This window comes from Elaeis guineensis, chromosome 1 (genome assembly GCF_000442705.2).
Source record: "Elaeis guineensis isolate ETL-2024a chromosome 1, EG11, whole genome shotgun sequence".
Lineage (NCBI taxonomy): Eukaryota > Viridiplantae > Streptophyta > Magnoliopsida > Arecales > Arecaceae > Elaeis > Elaeis guineensis.
This window is the reverse complement of record NC_025993.2, coordinates 23,890,491-23,910,340: the sequence shown is the minus strand read 5'-3', so window position 1 is coordinate 23,910,340 and position 19,850 is coordinate 23,890,491. Positions and strand designations below refer to the sequence as shown.

Genomic DNA, 19,850 nt, shown 5'->3' with positions numbered 1-19,850 from the left:
TTGCAGGTAATTGAGCCAGGTCACACCTAATTGGGCTTAACCATGTTTTAAAGGTCAAATTAAGTGAAATTGGTTGAGTCCGATTCAGCAGGGTTTGTCATCCGGAGTCATCAGATCTTGCATCAAAATCAGAGTCCATCTCAAAGCAGAATAACCAAATCAAGATATCAATGGACCCCACACCTTATCATTTTTGGCATCATCATCCAGAAAAGAAACTAGAGGTGCAGGAAATAAATCAAGCAGTTAATCTCTCCCATCTAGTCAACCAATCTAAATTCTAGATATTTTGGTGTAAGGACCCCTAAAAGGTAAGCTACAGGACTCCAAATTGAGCAAGATTAGATCCTACAGAATTTTGAGAGAAGCAAGAAAGGAACATAATTTACAGAATTGAATTTGGATTCCAAATGAGGTGGCTACAATAGGTTGAAGTTGGTAACAATGTTGGACACAACAAGAAATACCCGATACACCCAGATTCTTCTTAGTGTTTCTTGGCACAAAGATCTGATATGGCAACCAATTTTGGGTGGCAAAGAGCTATCTTGGAAATAATTAAATAGAAGAAAATTAGAGTCCAAACTAATTCTGCATGAGGAGCAAACTGAGAAAGAATTGGAACCAATTCTTGAAAAACTTGATTTGGGCAGCCGAAACCTTACTTTATTTTGCAGATTTTGTGGACCCAGAAAGGAAGAAATTTTTCTCCTCTAATTAACCATGCCTCCTTTCCTTCTTTTACTATGAAAATCATAATAAAATCAGAAAATTTGGGCAGCATAAGGAGTAGATGGCTGGTGGTTGCTTAAAGCCTATCCAAAGGAGGAGAGATTCTATACTAAATAAAAAGAATGATATATAGAATAAAATCATGAGAAAAATACCACCTTAACCCTAGCCCTAGCCCTATTTAAGGATCCTAAAACACCAGCAGGAGGGGGGAGAATCATCTTTGAAAGCTAAAAATCAAGCAAGGAGAGTTTGGAGTATCTGGAAGATTTGAAGAGAAGATTCATTCGGCTCTGCAATTCCTTCAGAGTTTTTTCTTTCTCTTGTTTACTTTGAATTTATTTTCTAGAACTCATTGTTAGGATGATTTTGGAGTTTTATTCAAGTAAACTTGAGTTTGATTTTGTTATGATGAAAAGCTAAATTTCTAGCTAGGGTACCTGATGTAGCTTGAATTAAATTTCAATTCCAGAATCTTGTATTAATTTTCTTTGTTAATGCAATTGTTTGTTATTTGCGCTTAATGCTTTTAAGTATTATTATCTTTGGTACTTGATTGATTTCGATTTATAATTGGTACTGGGAAGGAAGATTATAAATTAGAATTAATAACAAATATCATAGGAATAATAATTGGAGCGGGAGCAGAAGATTTGACCTGTGGGATCTTGAAAATAATCACTGTGCTTGTTGAACTAATTGAAATCTATTTTACTATTGGAAGATAGATTATAGGTTTTAATTAGTATATTTAATAAGACTCGGGAGAGATTATTAAATAATTTAGGATTATTTATCCTTGCATTAATTATTAAATTTAGATTATTAATCAGAATAGCTGGAATTGATAATTGGTCCAAGTGAAATCAGATATACCCTAGTGCTTTATCAATCGAATTTTGATTCAGCTTTCATTGAGTTCTTTAGAGTTAATTTTATTTTTCATTATCATTCAGTTTCGATCGTTTAGATATTAGTAAAATCAGCATTCATTTTTGGTAATTAAACTCAGTCCTCGTGGGAACGATCTCTTATTTATCATTATATTACTTGAGCGATTTCGTGCACTTGCGAAATAGGCTATCAGATACTGAGAGTGACGAGCTTCCTGGTAGGATCGATATCTACCAGCAGACCCACCAACGATGGTCGGAGGAGTGGACGACGGGCAGCTAGGAGCTCTTTGTAAGTTTTTTCAATTAATTTTTTATTTATAATTTAATCTTTATTAAAAAATTAAAATAACTATATTTTTTATTTTCAGGATCGTTTGACCGATATGAGATCCCAGCCTATCCCTGAGGGCTCGATCGCACCCCATAAATGATGAGATCTATGATCAGGTGCTTGGTATAAGACCCTGTTATATTAGGGGTCTAGGATATGGGATTACTGCTCCATCTTCATGATCATCTAGGGCTGAGATCCATTCTACGTGCCAGGCTCGATTGATGGAGGTGCAAAGATAGGCTATCGAGGATCGAAAGCAGGTTGAGCAGCGAGCTTAGGATCTGACTGAATGCATCCACCAGTATCAGCTGTTCCATATCCAAATGATGGATTATATAGCACAAATGGAGCAGACGATCCAGATGCTGAGGCAGCAGCAGGCCAGTCTGAGTTCCATCGTCGGTTCGAGCTCCGTTGAGCATTCCCCATCCCCACCTTATTCTCCATATGCCGATATGTGACGGCTCTTTGATGTATTTTTTTTAAAATTTTTAAAATTTTAATTTAATATAATAAAATAATAAAATTTATTTATCATTTTATTATATAAATTTCTTATTCAAATTTTTTAATTTATAAAAAATATTATACATATAACTTAAAAAAATATATCCAAAATTTTTTAAAAAATAATTAACCACAGAATTATTACCGACAAAATGTTCATCGTAAAAAATTTATAAAAATAATTAAATTTTTCTAAAAATATATAATTAACAGCGATAAAAATTTTTTATCGCAAATACCTATTAGCGATGTAAAATTCTATCAAAAAATATTTATTTACGATGTAAATTTTAGTCACTAAAGTTTTTCAATTATTATTTTTTTATTAAATAAATTTTTTTATGATGGAAAATTTTCATCGCTAAAAGTGAATAATAGTGACGAATATATTTTTATCGCTATTAATTATTATTAGCGACTGTTATTTTCATTGCACATTATTTTTTTTACGAATAAGTTTTTTTATTTTTTATGACTAAAATTTTTTGTCATAAATTAATGTTATTTGTGATAAAAATATTATTTTTATCATAAAATATTATCAATGATGATATTTTTTATGATGAAATTTTAGTGACGAAATTTTCGTCGCTAATTATTATTAGCGATGAATTTGGCTTATTAGCGATAAAAATTTTTTATTGCTAATAACTTATTTTTTTGTAGTGCCATGAATGATAAATGTAAGAAAAATATTATGTTCTTTCATACACATCTCAAATGGCAGATTGTATGGAGTGATAAAGACTGGCCAATATGAATAAGGGACCACTGTATGATCGAATGGTGTAAAACCATCCATAGATAGATCCAGTCAGACATTGCATAATTTTTGAGCAAATAAAGAGTGGCAAGCATCAAATTGCTTCCATGTCTCACTGTCCGACGGATGACATATTATATTGAGATGCTTGCATGGTCCTTTTTTGCCCCATCTCATCTGTCCAGCAGTACTCTTAAACAAGTAGAGCCTTTGAAGTCTAGGAGTGAGGGGAATGTGGGGATATTCAGTGTAGGGGTAAAATGGTAATTTTAAAACTTTTTTAAAATCATTATTTTATAGTAAAAATTATTAATTAATCTAATTAATTAAAAAAATTTATCCTATACTAGGATCTAAATATGATATATAGCATGCATGTATTTAAATTTGAAATTCGAATTTGAACAGTAAACACCATACTGTAATGTGTTCAGAACACAATACCTTTGTGTGGATAGTAGATCGTCGCAATCTGATCACCATCGGGAGAGTCTGATCATCACGATGCAGCCACACAATGTGTCTGGCCTTTGCGGATCGTCCACACGAAGCTCTCGATCTGATCGACTCCTCATGAGTGCTAGCTCGTTGTAGAGCCCTTTCAACAGCCGATGCTGATCGAACTCTTTCGATCGATGTCTGTCAATTCTTTGGATGCTCTGGATCATCAACAGATGTTCTTGAGAGGATGTTGAAGATCTCTCTTAAATTTGGTGGGCTCACGATACTCGTAGCTCACCTTCTCACTTTCCGAACTCCAGGTTGAAATCCTGAAGAACTCACTGAAACCCTGCACACACTTTTTCTTTCTTTTCTTTCTTTTTCTCTCGGAAGGATATAGACCTTCACCGTGCACACAAGAATTCTTCACGTCCAGATTTTCTCTTCAAAATTTTTCTCTTTCACACGCCCCACTCTTCTCCTCCTTTTAAAACAATGTCAAACGTCTTATCCACGTGAGAGGATAAAGATGAGTAATTGCACATTTGAATTTAAATTAAATTTTGAATTCAAATAAAAATTAATTTATTCCTATCCACTAAGGGTGTGAGAAGAGGAGGGCGTGGCTTAATTTGTGCATGAGTGATTTCATGAGAAACATTTTCTCGTGTAATAAATGGGGCGTTAAAAGAGGATAAGGTCAAGGCGCTAAGATTGGTTGCTCATTCAAATTCAAACTTTGTTCTGAATTTGAATGGCCAACCAATCATCCTTATCTACTCATTTGGCATATTAAAGTAGGGTGTGAGGAGGATTTTGCATGAGAAAAAATTCATGAGAACTTCCTTCTCATGAATTCAAAAGGGCGCAGTGGAAGTGAGGTGGCACAGGGAGAATGGGTCAAGGTGGTTTCATTATTTAAACCAACCTAATTGAACCAAATAAGTTAGGCCCAATTAGACTAATTTAAATCCAACTAAATTAGGCTTAATTAGGCTCAATAAAATTCTAATCAAATCAAAAATTGATTAAGCCCAACCCCTGATCAAATCAGGGACCAAACCATCTCGATGATTAGGTCAACTCTTAACCTAATCGGGTCAAACCCAACTGAATCCAATTCAATTGGACTTGATCCAAAAATAATTACTCAATCAAATTGAGTTAATTAGTGATAAAATCACTAATTAAATCTCTCATAAATATTGAGTCCAAATCTGATGGGCAATCAGATATCAAAGTCCATCGATATGAAACCTTGATCGAAGAGTCCCAAACCAGTGGGACTCTTGACCCCGGTACCCAAAATGTGTGGGACTCGTGATCAGAGAATCCTGATTCTCGATCATAGAGTCCCAGACATGTAGGACTCATAGTCTATGAGCATTAAGACTCTTCATCAACCATCAGATCAGATAGGAACCTCTAATGTGTGTGACCCCGCAGGTTCGAATCTAAGTCGGTAGCACAGGAACCAATTCCTGTACTAATCGAAGTGACCATCTAGCAATGGTACCCGATGACTGGATAGGTTGAAAAATTACAATCGCAACACTCAGAACCTATGTGAATATGGTTACTGTATAATTCATCCTTTTGACCTCTATGTTTAGGATGACTTAGGGTTAAACTGTCAACCCATATTAGATCATCCGAATCGTGCTCTACTCAAACAGTCCTGTGACTCCTCACAAGGACTACCTTGGCTAAGATTTTGCTAAATTAAAACATGACTGTACACAGCTCCTAAACTGGAGTGGTCAATTCCATCTTGACACACACACCGACAAGTCATGTACTTGACTACACCCAGCAGCCTTCCGTCACTGAATTAAAAATTTAGGTAGTCCAGTGCCTAAGTGCAGTGACTTGCTTGCAAGTCATCATGGCGGTCTCAGATCGGAGGGATAATTATACCCATATTCTATCAGAGCAAATCTTGACAGCATAAATAGCTCCAGAGTCGGTCACATTCAGTGCAGATGTACCCTTACATCTCACCTGTATGCTATACCAGTGTCTCCACACTCCTTGGTTAAGAGGACAACCAACCTATATGGCATACAATGACCTATGCTTGATAAATATTGTTGTCCTTAGTAACAATGTATCATTTGATCGTGAACTTGTTTAAGGACTAAACGATAAATCCTCTTTTGTCGAGTCTAAATAGTCCTAAGGACTTCACCACAACATAGGAGTTCATTAGAAGATGAAACATTTTATGATGAAAAAATATCAAAATAATTTTTATTAATTCATAATTCATGTACATATACAAAAATGAGCACAACCGTTAACAGACTGACGATTAATTTTGGGACACTATTCCCAACAATCTCCCACTTGACCTAAAGCCAATCGGTGCAGTATCTAATACCCATCTTTACCTTGTAGTTGTCGAACTCCTTCACCGCAATGGCTTTAATGAATGGGTCGATTAGGTTCTCCTTCCCGTCGATCTTCTGAAGGTCGACGACAGCCAAATCTTTATTCCCTGTAATACAGGGACATCATTCTCGACTAAGAGAATGTCATCCACATACAATACAAGAAATATTACTACTGGACCATTAGCCCACTTTTAAATGCAGGGCTCTTCTCCGTTCTTAACGAAGCCATACGTCTTGATCATCCTATCAAAACGTATGTTCCAACTCCGGGATGCCTGCTTAAGTGCATAAATAGACCTCTGTAGTCTGCACACCTTAGACTCATCTGTGGATGTGAATCCTTCAGGTTGTATCATATACACCTCTTTGTCCAGGTCTCCGTTTAGGAAAGCTATCTTCGCATCCATCTGCCAGATTTCATAGTCCAAATGGGCAGCTATCGCAATCCGAATGGATTTGAGCATTGCCACAGGAGAAAATATCTCGTCATAGTCTATACCATAACGTTGATGATATCCCTTGGCAACCAGATGGGCTTTATAGGTTTCCACCTTTTCGTTGTGCCCCTCTTCCTTTTGAAGACCCACTTACACACTATGGATTTCACTCCTTCGGATGGGTCAACCAATGTCCACACATCGTTGACCTTCATGGACTCCATTTCGGATTTCATGGCCTCTAGCCATTTCTCAAAGTCAGATCTCTGCATTGCATCCATGTAGGTGATTGGATCCTCATCATTTTCATCAAGTTCGATAGGATCGTCATCCCGGATCAAGAAACTATAGTATCTGTCCGGTTGACGTGGTACTCTACCAGATCGCCTTATGGGTGCTTGAACAATGGGCTCCGAATCTGATCTAATCAAATCCAATTCAGGTTCAGCAACTTGTGTCGGTTTTTCCACCTATCGAACTTCGTCAAGTTTGACCTTAGAGGCAACAGTCCCTTCACCAAGGAATTTTTTTTCTAAAAAGATTGCCTTAAGGCTGATAAACACCTTTTGCTGATCAGTCAGGTAGAAATAATATCCTTTGGTCTCTTTTGGGTATCCTATAAAATTACACTTGTCAGACCTAGGTCCTAGCTTGTCCGTAATTAAACGTTTAACATAAGCTGGACACCCCTAAACCCTAAGGTGCGAGAGTACTGGCTTACATCCTATCCATATCTCATATGGCGTTTTGGTTACAGACTTACTTGGAACTCTATTTAGAAGGTAACAAGTCGATTCGAGCGCATATCCCCAAAGAAAGATCGGTAGACCAGCAAACCCCATCATGGATCAAACCATGTCCAACAAGGTCCGATTCCTCCTTTCAGATACACCATTATGCTGTGGTGTTCTAAGAGGAGTCCATTGAGAGAGAATCCCATTCTCTCCAAGATATGTCAGAAACTCATTGGAAATGTATTCACCTCCTCGATCAGATTGAAGAGTTTTAATACACTTTCCAGTTTATTTTTCTACCTCATTTCGAAATAGTTTGAATATTTCAAATGACTCCGACTTATGCTTCATTAAATAGACATACCCATACCTCGATAGGTCGTTTGTGAAGTTTATGAAGTAGAAATATCCACCTCTTGCACTTGAGCTCATGGGTCCACATACATCAGAATGTACCAGACTTAAGAGTTCACTAGCTCACTCACCTTTTCCAGTAAAAGGTGACTTGATCATTTTACCAAGAAAATAGGACTCATAGGTTGGAAGTGATTCACAATCACCTACTTCAAGAATTTCTTCTTGAACCAACCTGTTTATCCTGTTCTTATTAATATGATCTAGCCTACAGTGCCAAAGGTAGACTTTTGACATATTATCTATTCTAGGGTGTTTACCGGAGGTTTGAACCACATTAACAGGTTATGATAGAAAGTAAATTCCATTATTAAGTTGTCCAACAAACATTGTAACACCATTCAAAATGATATTATAAATATTTTCTTTTATTAAAAATTGATAACCGTACATGGCCAAAAGGCCTATAGAAATAATATTTAATAAAAAGCTTGGACAATAGTGACATTCACTCAGAATTACATTTCGAGAATTGATTACAAGGTTCATGATTTCTAATACTAGAACTGAAACTTTGCTTCCATCTTTAACGTTCAGGAACCTCTCGCCTTTATCAAATCTCCTACTGACCTGCAGACCCTGCATTGAATTGCAAATATGATAAGGGCTTTCGGTATCCAATACCCAGACAGTAGTATCACAAATAAAAAAGTTGTAAGGTGTTATCATATAAGTACCTTGCTTCTTCTTTGGCCTATTCGGGTCCAGTGAGGCAATGTATAGAGGACAGTTCCTCTTCCAGTGCCCCTGCTTCTTGCAAAAGAAGCACTCCGCCTGGCTCTGGTCGGGCTTGCACTTCTTGGTCTGACCCTGTGTAGACGTCCCAGCATGCAGCTGCACCTTCTTATTCTTCTTCTTTTTGTTCTTCTTCCCTTTCTTAAAGGGTCGACGATCAGAAGAAGATCCTCCCACAACATTCATCGACTCCTTATGGAGCTGGTGGTCCTTCTCAAAGTTCTGCAGCAACCCCAACAAGCTGTGGTAGTTCACTACAGGCTTTGTCATTCGAAAATGAGTAAGGAAGGAAAGGAAGGATTTGGGCAGAGAATTAAGGATCGCATCCTTACCGAGCTGCTCGTGCAAGGGAAAACCCAGTTTACTTAGGCGCTCAATCATTTCGAACATGTACAGTACATGATCAGTGGCTGAGGCTCCATCCCTCATCCGAGCATTGAAAATGGCACAACTAGTTTTGTGCCTTTCAACGTCGTCAGGCGTACAAAAAGAGTCGTTCAACATTTGAAGCATCTCCTGTGGCTGGGCGTTTTCAAACCTGCGGCTGAACTCATCATTCATTGCCGCCAGCATTATGCACCGGATGGTGGTGCGGTCGTTGAGCCACTTCTGGTAAGTGTCTCGGACCATCTCTCTAGCGTTCAGGGCTGGCTCCTCAGGTGCCATATCCTTTACTACATAAAGGATCCGCTCATGCTCAAGGATGATTTTTAATTTTCGATACCAGCTATCGAAATTAGATCCCATGAGCTTGTCATTATCTAATAATGACCGAAGTGATAGGGTAGTGGCCATAGCTGCATAAAAGAAAACCAGACCTATATTAGTACATAAATTATTAATACTAAAGACTTGGACTTTAGTCTAAAGTTTCTCCCCGTATTTTTACAAATTGATAGCCTCAACTTCCAATTCGAGGAATTACTTTAATTCCTTAGTGGGTACTAGAATCCACACAGACTACACATGAGCCCAACTTTGGTTGGTCAACCCATGTGCATCTATAGGTAGGTTCATAACCAGTTGTTTCTCTAAACAACTTCTAATAATTGATTTTGCCCCAGAACCTAATCAGTAGGCTTTGGCCTCCACTGAAAAGATCTGGTTAGGTCCAACCATTAACATGATTTGATTTGGTGAATCAGACCAATAAATGATCAGGCCCAACTTTGGCCGGCCAACCTGACCACCATCAGAAAGACTCAAATCAAATTATCATATTATGAATGATAATTCCATTAGTCAATAAGCACCAGGCCTTTGGGCCTCCAATGATTATTAAACTAATGGACTCATTATCACTCACTTAATGGGAGGCTATGATTTAGTTATCAATATAACTTAATCATTTTTAGGGACCCAATAATTTTTGAGGATTTTATTAAAGAATCAAAGAGAAAAAAATATCCAGCCAATTTTAATCCTCCCACTCACTTCACCAAGTCAGATTAAAAAAGATTTAATTAAAGCCGGCATTAGGAGCACCCAAATTAGTCACACTGATTTACCTAATGACATGGGTGAGCCCTAATCACTAAGTGATCTAATCAAAACCTAATTCATCAGGTTGGCCAGGTAAGTGAGATCAGTGGTGGGGATAAGCCATTAACTCATTAGAGATCGAATCACTGCGAGTAGCTCCCACTTAAAAACCACTGGTCAAACTGCCAAACTTACCTTAGACACCAACCGATTCATTAGTTTCAATTTGATCAATTTAGTAAATAGGATTTCACCGCGTAGCCATGAATTAAGTCTATTTTTTATCTGGTTAAAGACATAGACCCATTCAACTACAACTATTAGAGTTGAGTCTAGAGTATCCTTGACCTAATCTAATTCAACTTTTGATTAGATTTGACCAATTACTCTAATTTAGTCCATTTCTTTAAGCTAACCTTAGGTCTAACCCAATTATGGACCTAATCCATCCAACCCATTGACCCACAAGTTTATGCAATTGTCTTAGGTCTTAATTCACAATTCTAGACCTACTAGACAACACTTAATTCTTTTAATTAAGTATTTGGGCTGATGGGTCAGGATTTGGTATTTCAAAAATAATTTTCAAATTTGAAAGGTTTTATTTTTTGTTCACCAAATATGTTGACTTATTTCATAAATAGATCAGCACATTTCATAAATAGCAATCCTATTGCTAATTACATAACAGAAAATAACCCAATCAAAATAAATCATGAATATTCCTTTAGATCTAATCTAACACATTCATGATAAATTTCACAATTGAATCTATATAATTAATTCCTTTCGCTGCTTCATCTGCATGGGATATAATTGCAGCGGCACCCCTACCGCCATAGGAGACCCCATCGAATGGGAGGAGAGGACCTTTAAACCCTACTTTTCTCCTATGATCAGACGGCCATGGCAACCAACCCAATTCGATTACTTGCTACTTGGATCAAGTATATCTAAATATACCAATTTTAAAATTTAAATTTCAAATTTCAAATTTCAAATTTTGAATTTCAAATTTCAAACAAATTTCAATTTTTTGAATTTTAAATTTTGAATTTTAAATTTTGAATTTTAAATTTGAAATTTCTACCAAATTTTAAATTTTAAATTTTAAATTTTAAATTTTAAATTTTTGAATTTTGAATTTCAAATTTCAAAATTCAAAATTCAAATTTCAAATTTTGAATTTCAAATTTTTGAATTTTGAATTTCGAACAACTTTCAAAATTCAAATTTTAAATTTTGAATTTCAAATTTTAAATTTAAACTTTTAGATTACAACTTAATCTATGCATGCAAATATATATATCATATCTCAGAACCCGCTCTGATACCATTTGTGGGGATATTCAATGCAGGGGTAAAATGGTAATTTTAAAACTTTTCAAAATTATTATTTTACAGTAAAAATTATTAATTAATCTAATTAATTAATAAAAATTTACCCTACACTAGAATCTAAATATGATATATAGCATGCATGCATTTAAATTTGAAATTCGAATTTGAACAGTAAACACTTTACTGTAATGTGTTCAGAACACAATACCTTTGTGCGGATAGTAGATCGCCACAATCTGATCACTGTCGGGAGAGTTTGATCATCATAATATAGCCACACAACATGTCTGGCCTCTGTGGATCGTCCACACGAAGCTTCCGGTCTGATCGACTCCTCACGAGTACTAGCTCGTTGTAGAGCCCTTTCGACGGCCAATGCTGATCGAACTCTTTTGATCGATGTCTGTCGATTCTTTAGATACTCTGGATCATCAACAGACGTGCTTGAGAGAATGTTGAAGATCTCTCTAAAATTTGGTGGGCTCACGACACTCGTAGCTCACTTTGTCACTTCCCGAACTCCAGGCTGAAACCCTGAAGAACTCACTGAAACCCTGCGCACACTTTTTCTTTCTTTTCTTTCTTTTTCTCTCGGAAGAATATAGACCTTCACCTTGCACACAAGAATTCCTCACACAGTGCCAGCAAGGTGGGGCGGTGATGGGGTAGGGGTGGGGCGGCGAGGCCACAGGCTAGGGGCGGTCGGGCCAGCAAGGTGGGGCCGTGGGGCCGACGAGGGCTTGGGTCGGGCCGGCACGGTGATAGGGCCGACGGGGTCGCAGCGGTCATGGGACATCGAGAGGGGGGTTGGGAGTGTGAGGACACCGAAGAGGCGGGTTGGGGGGCAGAAATGGGAGAGAATGAGCAGAGAGGGAGAAATATTTTGATTTTATAAAAGGCAAACTATTAGTGATGGCAAACTTGCCATCGCTAATTAATACCGTCAGTGACTATATTAGTGACAAAAATCTCTGTCGCTAAAAACAAAAATCCATGGCTAATACTTTTATTATAATATTTTTTTTCAAAATTATTAACGTTGGCATGACGTCCGTCGCTAATAAATTAGCCTTCACTAATACTGTCACTAATACCATCACTAATAATCTCTCCACATCTTCATAAACATTCGAATATGATATAATTTTGGAATCTAAAGTCCATCTTTATCATTCATTATCTAAATAATTATCGTTAGTGTATCATCACAAAAAATTATCTTAATCCGACAGCCCTAGCTATATTGATCAATAAAATTCGATTTCGACTGTCACAAACTACTGTATGATGATCTGATAGATAGAGACTATCAATGGATCTAAAAATTTATAATGATAATCTCGATGATATTTATAGTATGCTACCAAAATTTTACTTCAATTAGATATCATTATTATGGTCAATGTAGTACAGGATGATTTCAATCGTTAAATAAAAAATGAGTGATCAAAAGGCCAAATGGCATCCTATTAAGGTAATTTTTTAGATAAATAATCTTTTCTACTACTTTAATCATTTGTATGGTGGTGATCATAAAATATAAACCATAGTATATGAACTATCTACGTTAAGCAGATCTTATAAAAGTACAAGTATAATTACTTAAGGCTTTTAAAAATCAGTACCGAGAGATATATAATTTTGAATCGTTCATATATATGCATTTTGAATTTTACGATCATCATCTTACAAATGATCAAAATAGTCATAAAGATTATTTATCTAAAAAATCACCTTATAATTGGACATCATTTGGCCCTTTGATCACTCATTTTTTATTTAACGATCCAAATCATTTCGTACTAAATTGATAATGATAATGATATTTGATTGAAGTAAAATTTTAATAGTATGCTACAAATATCATTGAGATCATCATTGTGAATTTTCAAATCTATTAGTTGTCTTTATCTATTAGATCATCATGTGATCATTCATGATCGTCAAAATCAATTTTATTGATCGACATAGCTAGGGCTGCCGGATCGAGATGATTTTTTATGATGATACCCTAGCAATAATTATTTAGATAATGAATAATGAAGATAAACTTTAAATTTCAAAATTATATAATATTCAAAATTATATCCTTTTCCTACTGTCACTAATAATTTTAATAATAATAAAAAATTTCTTTTATTTTTAGCGATGACAAATATCATCACTAATAGTACCATAGCCAAGATGGTAGTTGCTGTCACTAATACTCTTTTCATCATCGCTAATAATTTTAATTAATAAAATTATTTTTTTATTTTTTATGATGGTGAATACCGTCGCTAATAATACCATCGTTAATGATTATTAGAGACAACAATTACCATCACTAATACTCTTTTCACCATCTCTAATAATTTTAATAAATAAAAAAAAATTATGATGGTGAATGCCGTCTCTAATAATGCCATCGTTAATGATTATTAGTGATAGTGATGCCGTCGCTAATACTGTTTTTGCAATCGGTAAAACTAATATTAGCGACGGTGAAAATACCATCTCTAATAGTCGTCGGTAAAATAATTATGAGCGATGGAATCGTTACCATTAGTAATGCCGTCAGTAATAGATATATTAGCGATGGTAAAAATACCATCGCTAATGATCGTCATTAATACCTTAATTTCTTGTAGTGTTTATTGATCATATGCAACTACACCTCCAACTTTGGATGTTCTTTGGAGGAGTATGAAGCTCTGTTAGAGTTTAGATCTTCTCTCCTTCACAACAATTACACTTCACCACCTACATATGGGTCGGGAAGAGGGAGAGATTGCTTTATTTGGAAGAGAGTAACCTGCAACAACAGTACAAAATAAGTTTCAAAGCTCATGCTTTCGGAGCTTGTAGAATGTGATGAATCTAAGTTTTGGCAATTGAATTTCAATATTTTTTCTTCCTTGCACGAGCTCCAACAACTTAACTTGTTTGAAAATCGAATTGTAGGATCATTATCATAGATGGGTCTGCTAGCCTTTCTCTCATCCAACTTATTTCTCTAATTTCATTCTATTCATATTTTCTATCCTTTTGTTGTAAATAGTACTTTTGATTTTGATTATCTTTTTTTGGAAACTTTGTATTTGACAGATATATCAGGATTAGAAAAGTTAGAAATTATTGATCTTAGCTTTAACAAACTCACTGGAACTATTCCATTATCTCTTAAAAATTTATCTTTACTCAATGCCCTGAATCTAAAATTTAATAGGCTGAATGGCACACTTAATGGGGTAATTACTTACAAGGTCATCTGCAGCTATTTTCCTAGCATGAGACTATTAACACATTGAGTATAATGGTTTATATTGTTTTACTGCTTTATGTTAGCCTCTTGCTCATCAAACTTGTCTATGCAATTTCATTCTATTAATATTTTTTAGCCATTTCTTCTTACTATTTTTTATTTTAATTCCCTTCCTTTCGGAACTTTGTGTTTGACAGACATATCAGGATTCTAAAAGTTAGAAATCCTTGATCTCAACTATAACAGGCTCATAGGAACTATTCCATTATTTTTTACAAATTAATCTTCGCTAGTGCCCTATGTCTTTTAAAAAATTACCTTTATTGTTTATATCTATGTCTCTATGTTTCAGGCCTTTTGGGATTGCAGAAGCTAGAGTGCTTGATCTTGGATATAATCAGCTCACAGGAGGGATACCCACAGCTTTGGGAAATTTATCTTCCCTTAATTACTTATATTTGGATCAAAATAATCTAACAGGTTTAGTGCCTTCAGAAGGTATAATGATTATTCCTTTAAATAAGAATTTGACTTTTTTTTTTTTTTGAGCTCATAAATTTCTCCATATTCAAAGATAAAAAGCCTACATATGTTGACAAATGGCTTGGCCAAGCTGAATCATTTTTTCAGTCTAACAAGTCAAAATTCATATCAGTTAAAAAGCTTTAGAGCAGAATTATGACTAAGCTAAGTTTGGCCAATGTCTATCCTAAGATACCTAACTTAACCAAATTAGAAAACTTACCAAACTTGTATTCCCCAATTTTAATAAAATGATATTTACAAGTTGGTTTCATCCTATCAAGCACTTAAGCTTTTTGCTTGTTTCACTTTTCTTGTAATTTTAACCATTAATTCTATCAAATGCTCTAGTAAGTTCACATCATGTGTAGCCATATTTAGTCAGTCATATTGAATCAGCGAGTGAAGCATATAAAATTGCTTTGCAACATGCACCATTGTATGAGGAATTGCTACCAGTTGTCACCTACTCAAGGCTAGCAATCTTGTCATGGACTTCATTAATTATAGTCTTATGCAACTACACCTCTAGCTTTGGATGTCCTTTGGAAGAGCATGAATCTCTGTTAGAGCTTAGATCTTCTCTCCTTCACAACAATTACGCTTCACCACCTACATGGGGAAGAGGGAGAGATTGCTGCATTTGGAAGAGAGTAACCTACAAGAATAGTACAAAATAAGTGTCGAAGCACATGCTTTCGGAGCTTGTAGAATGTGATGAATCTAAGTTTTGATGATTGAATTTCAGCATTTTTTCTTCCTTTCACAAGCTCTAACAACTTAACTTATTCGGCAATCAAATTGTACGATCATTATCACATATGGGTCAGCTAGCTTTCTCTCATCCAATTTATTTCTATAATTTCATTCTATTCATATTTTCCATCCTTTTATTGTAAATAGTACTTTTGATTTTGATTATCTTTTTTTGGGAACTTTGTATTTGATAGATATATCAGGATTGAGAAAGTTAAAAATTCTTGATCTTAGCTCTAACAAACTCACTGAAACTATTCCATTATCTCTTAAAAATTTATCTTTACTCAATGCCCTGAATCTAAGATTTAATAAGTTGAATGGCACACTTAATCGGGTAATTACTTGCAAAGTCATCTATAGCTATTTTCCTAGCATGAGACTATTAATACATTGAGTATAATGGTTTATATTGTCTTACTGCTTTATGTCAGCCTCTTGCTCATCAAACTTGTCTCTGCAATCTCATTCTATTCATATTTTCTAGCTTTTTTTTATAACTATTTTTGATTTTAATTCTCTTCTTTTAGGAACTTTGTGTTTGATAGACATATCAGGATTCTAAAAGTTAGAAATCTTTGATCTCAATTATAACAGGCTCATGGGAACTATTCCATTATCTTTTAAAAATTAATCTTCGCTAGTGCCCTATATTAAAAATTACCATCTTTATTTATATCTATGTCTCAATGTTTCAGGCCTTCTGGGAATGCAGAAGCTTAGAGTGCTTGATCTTGGACATCATCAGCTCATAGGATGGATACCCACTGCTTTGGAAAATTTAACTTCCCTTAATTACTTATATTTGTATCAAAATAATCTAACAGGTTTAGTGCCTTCACAAGGTATAATGTTTATTCCTTTATTTCTTTTTTCTAAGCTCACATATTTCTCCATATTCAAAGATAAAAAGCCTCCATATGTTGATAGATGTCTTGGCCAAGCTGAATCATTTTTTCAGTCTAGCAAGTCAAAATTCATATCAGTTAAAAAGGTTTAGAGCAGAATTGTGACTAAGCTAAGTTTGGCAATGTCTATCCTATTTAACATAACCAAATTAGAAAATTTACCAAACTTGTATTCCCCAATTTTAATAAAATGACCACAATAACAAAACAGATTATTAGCGATAAAAATTTTTCATCGCTAATAACCTATTTTCATCGCTAATAGTTATTCACGATGAAAATTTCATCGCTAATTTTTCATCACAAATAATCACATTGTTGATAATATTTTATGATGAAAGAAATATTTCATCGTTAATAATGATTATTTACGATAAATAATTTTCATCATTAAAAATTTTCGATGAAAAATTTTAATAATACAAAAAAATATTTATGATAAATTATAATGTCGCTAATAAATAAAAAATTAATAGCGATAAAAAATTTTTCACCACTATTAATTTAATTAAATTTTTTTTGAAATTAAATTTTTAAAAACTTTTAGTGATAAAATATTTGCATCCCAAATAACATTTTTTGCAATAAAAATTTTTCATTGCTATTAATTTAATAATAATTTTTTTAAAAACTAAATTTAAATAACATTAGCGACAAAAAACTACATCATAAATATGATAATTTTTGATGAAAATTTTTATCACTAATAATTATTTACGATAAAATTTTTTTATCACTATTAATTATATATAAAATTTTAATAATTTTATATTTATTAAAAAAATTAAATTATCATACTAAAATATTTTTAGTGATCAATATTTTATCAAAAATAATTTCATCACTAATAATTTAAACATATTTTTTTAAAAAATAATTTATGAATATATATTTTTAATTTATATCTATAGTATTTTTTATAAACTAAAAAAATTAAAATAAAAAATTTATATAATAAATAGATAAACAAATTTTATTATATTAAATTAAAATTATAAAAAATTTAAAATAAAAATAAAAAAGTACATGAAGAAGCCATCAAGTGTCAGCATCTGGAGAATGAGCTGGAGAAGGGAAGCACTCAAAAGAGCTCGGATAGGCCTACTACTGCCTCATCAGCTGTATCGTTTGCTCCATCTATATAATCTGCTCCATCATCTGGATTTAGAGCTGCTGATACTCATCGACGCATACAGCCAACTCCTGAGCTCGCTGCTCAGCCTGCTGTCGATCCACGATAGCCTGTCTCTGCACCTCCGTCAGCTGAGCCTCGCATGCAGAATAGATGTTAGCCCTAGATCAGTGTGAGGATGAGGGAGCAGTGATCCCATACCCTATACTCCTAACATAATAGGATCTCATACCAAGCACCTGATCATAAATCTCATCATCTATGGATGCGGTCGAGCCCTCAAGGGTAGGCAGGGATCTCATGTCTATCATACGGTCTTGAAAATTAAAATTATAGCTATTTTAATTTTATAATAAAAAATAGATTGTGAATAAAAAAATAATTAAAAAAATAAAAAACTCCTAGCTCTCTGTTGTCCACTCCCCTGACCATCGCTGGAGGGTCTGCTGGTAGATATCGATCCTATCAGGAAGCTTGCTACTCTCAGTATCTCTCTGTAATTTAAAAATTAATTAAAAAAATTTTAAATAATAAAAAAGTTATATGCTAATTAAAAATTAAAAATTATCTATCATGTGCTCCATGTGATGAGCGAACGATCTCGAACCCCTACAATGTGGTACGATCTGTCTCGTCCGATTTGCGACATTCTAGGCACATCTTCTCTATACAATTATCAGTTAAATTAGTAAATAATAAATTTAATTTAAAAATAAATGATTCAATCATTAAAATCTAAAAAAAGAAGAAGTTTAGATGTGTAACCTGATATGCCGGATCTTCATAATGCCGGCATATGATAGTCTAGTCATCCATAGTGATGCTGTAATAGGGCTGCTGTCATGCTGCCTCCTCCCCATGATCTTGCACCACATGGTACCAATGCTGATGCATGTGATAGTGATAATCTCTGAAATGCAACGATAAATGAGTGTCCACTGCTCGCCTCATACGATCCTTCTCAAAATCAATGATGTCGAATACACCTTGCCAATAATAAATATTAGAAGAATACTATGCAAATTAAATATTCACAATATAATTTATTTTACCTGTAAGTGGGTGTACAAAATCTCTCTCTGAGCCGGTAGAATGTGATGCCAATCGAAGAGCGACACAGAGGTATAGCTGCGGCATATGATGCCCAGCTCAGTCTGCCACGACTCGCACCATCTCCTAATAGGTCTGGTGTAGTCAGTTGGTATCTCGATACGGAGATGCTATCCCGAGTGCTCGCATCTCCAATGCTCTAGAGCGAGGTTCTTTAATGGATATCGACCTCACCCTCGCCTCACTACAGATAAAGACTGGCCTGAAATAACAATAAATAAATCATTAGTATGATAGTTATCCAAATAAAAGAATCAAATTTTATTATATAAAAAGTATAATAATACCACTTAGGCCCATCTCACTCGGACCTGCCTCACTGGGACCCACCTTATTGGGATCTATCGGTGCAGGACCCTCTGACAACGGAGCCGGTGCGGCAATGGAGATCGATGAAGGCACCTCAACCTCCGAGGTAGACTGTGAACACGAACGTCATCGTTTGTCTCCTGGTGCCATATCTGCAATAATTGACATATAAATAAATATAATATTGAATAATAATAATAAATAAATTGTATTCTAATAAATTCAATTATATCGCATACCATTATCATAAGAGAAGATTGAATAAAGAATATAGATCTACTCATCAATATTCATATCTTTCTTGATGTGTCAATCCTTCTTCGAATCACAATAATCGATATATATGTCATCTTCTATCTCATCATCATTTATCAACTGATCATCGCCCTCCGACTCATCAAGATTAAATACATGATCAACTTCAATTTCATTGGATGGCAGATCAATCCTATTCAAAGTTGCCGTTACAAGTTCTTCATCAACAAAAAACTCGGCTAATGTTTGTTCTTCTTGCTGAAAAGCTTCCTCTTCATGTAAATCCGAATTTTCATCCATCTCTAATCAGATTGGTATGTCATATACGTCTCTAAGTATTATTTTTTATATAACATGCCAATTATCTTGATACTTTAGATCCTTCAAATATATTACTTATTTCAC

At 34.6% G+C, this 19,850-nt stretch overlaps 1 protein-coding gene across 1 annotated transcript in view; it reads left to right on the top strand.

Annotated features, from left to right (window-relative positions):
• LOC140855803 (uncharacterized) overlaps positions 1–19,850 on the top strand; it is a 174,112-nt gene that overhangs the window by 138,048 nt on the left and 16,214 nt on the right. The window contains exon 7 of the mRNA XM_073252680.1: positions 16,430–16,576. Coding sequence (XP_073108781.1) covers positions 16,430–16,576 — 147 coding nt within the window. The remainder of the gene's footprint in view (positions 1–16,429; positions 16,577–19,850) is intronic.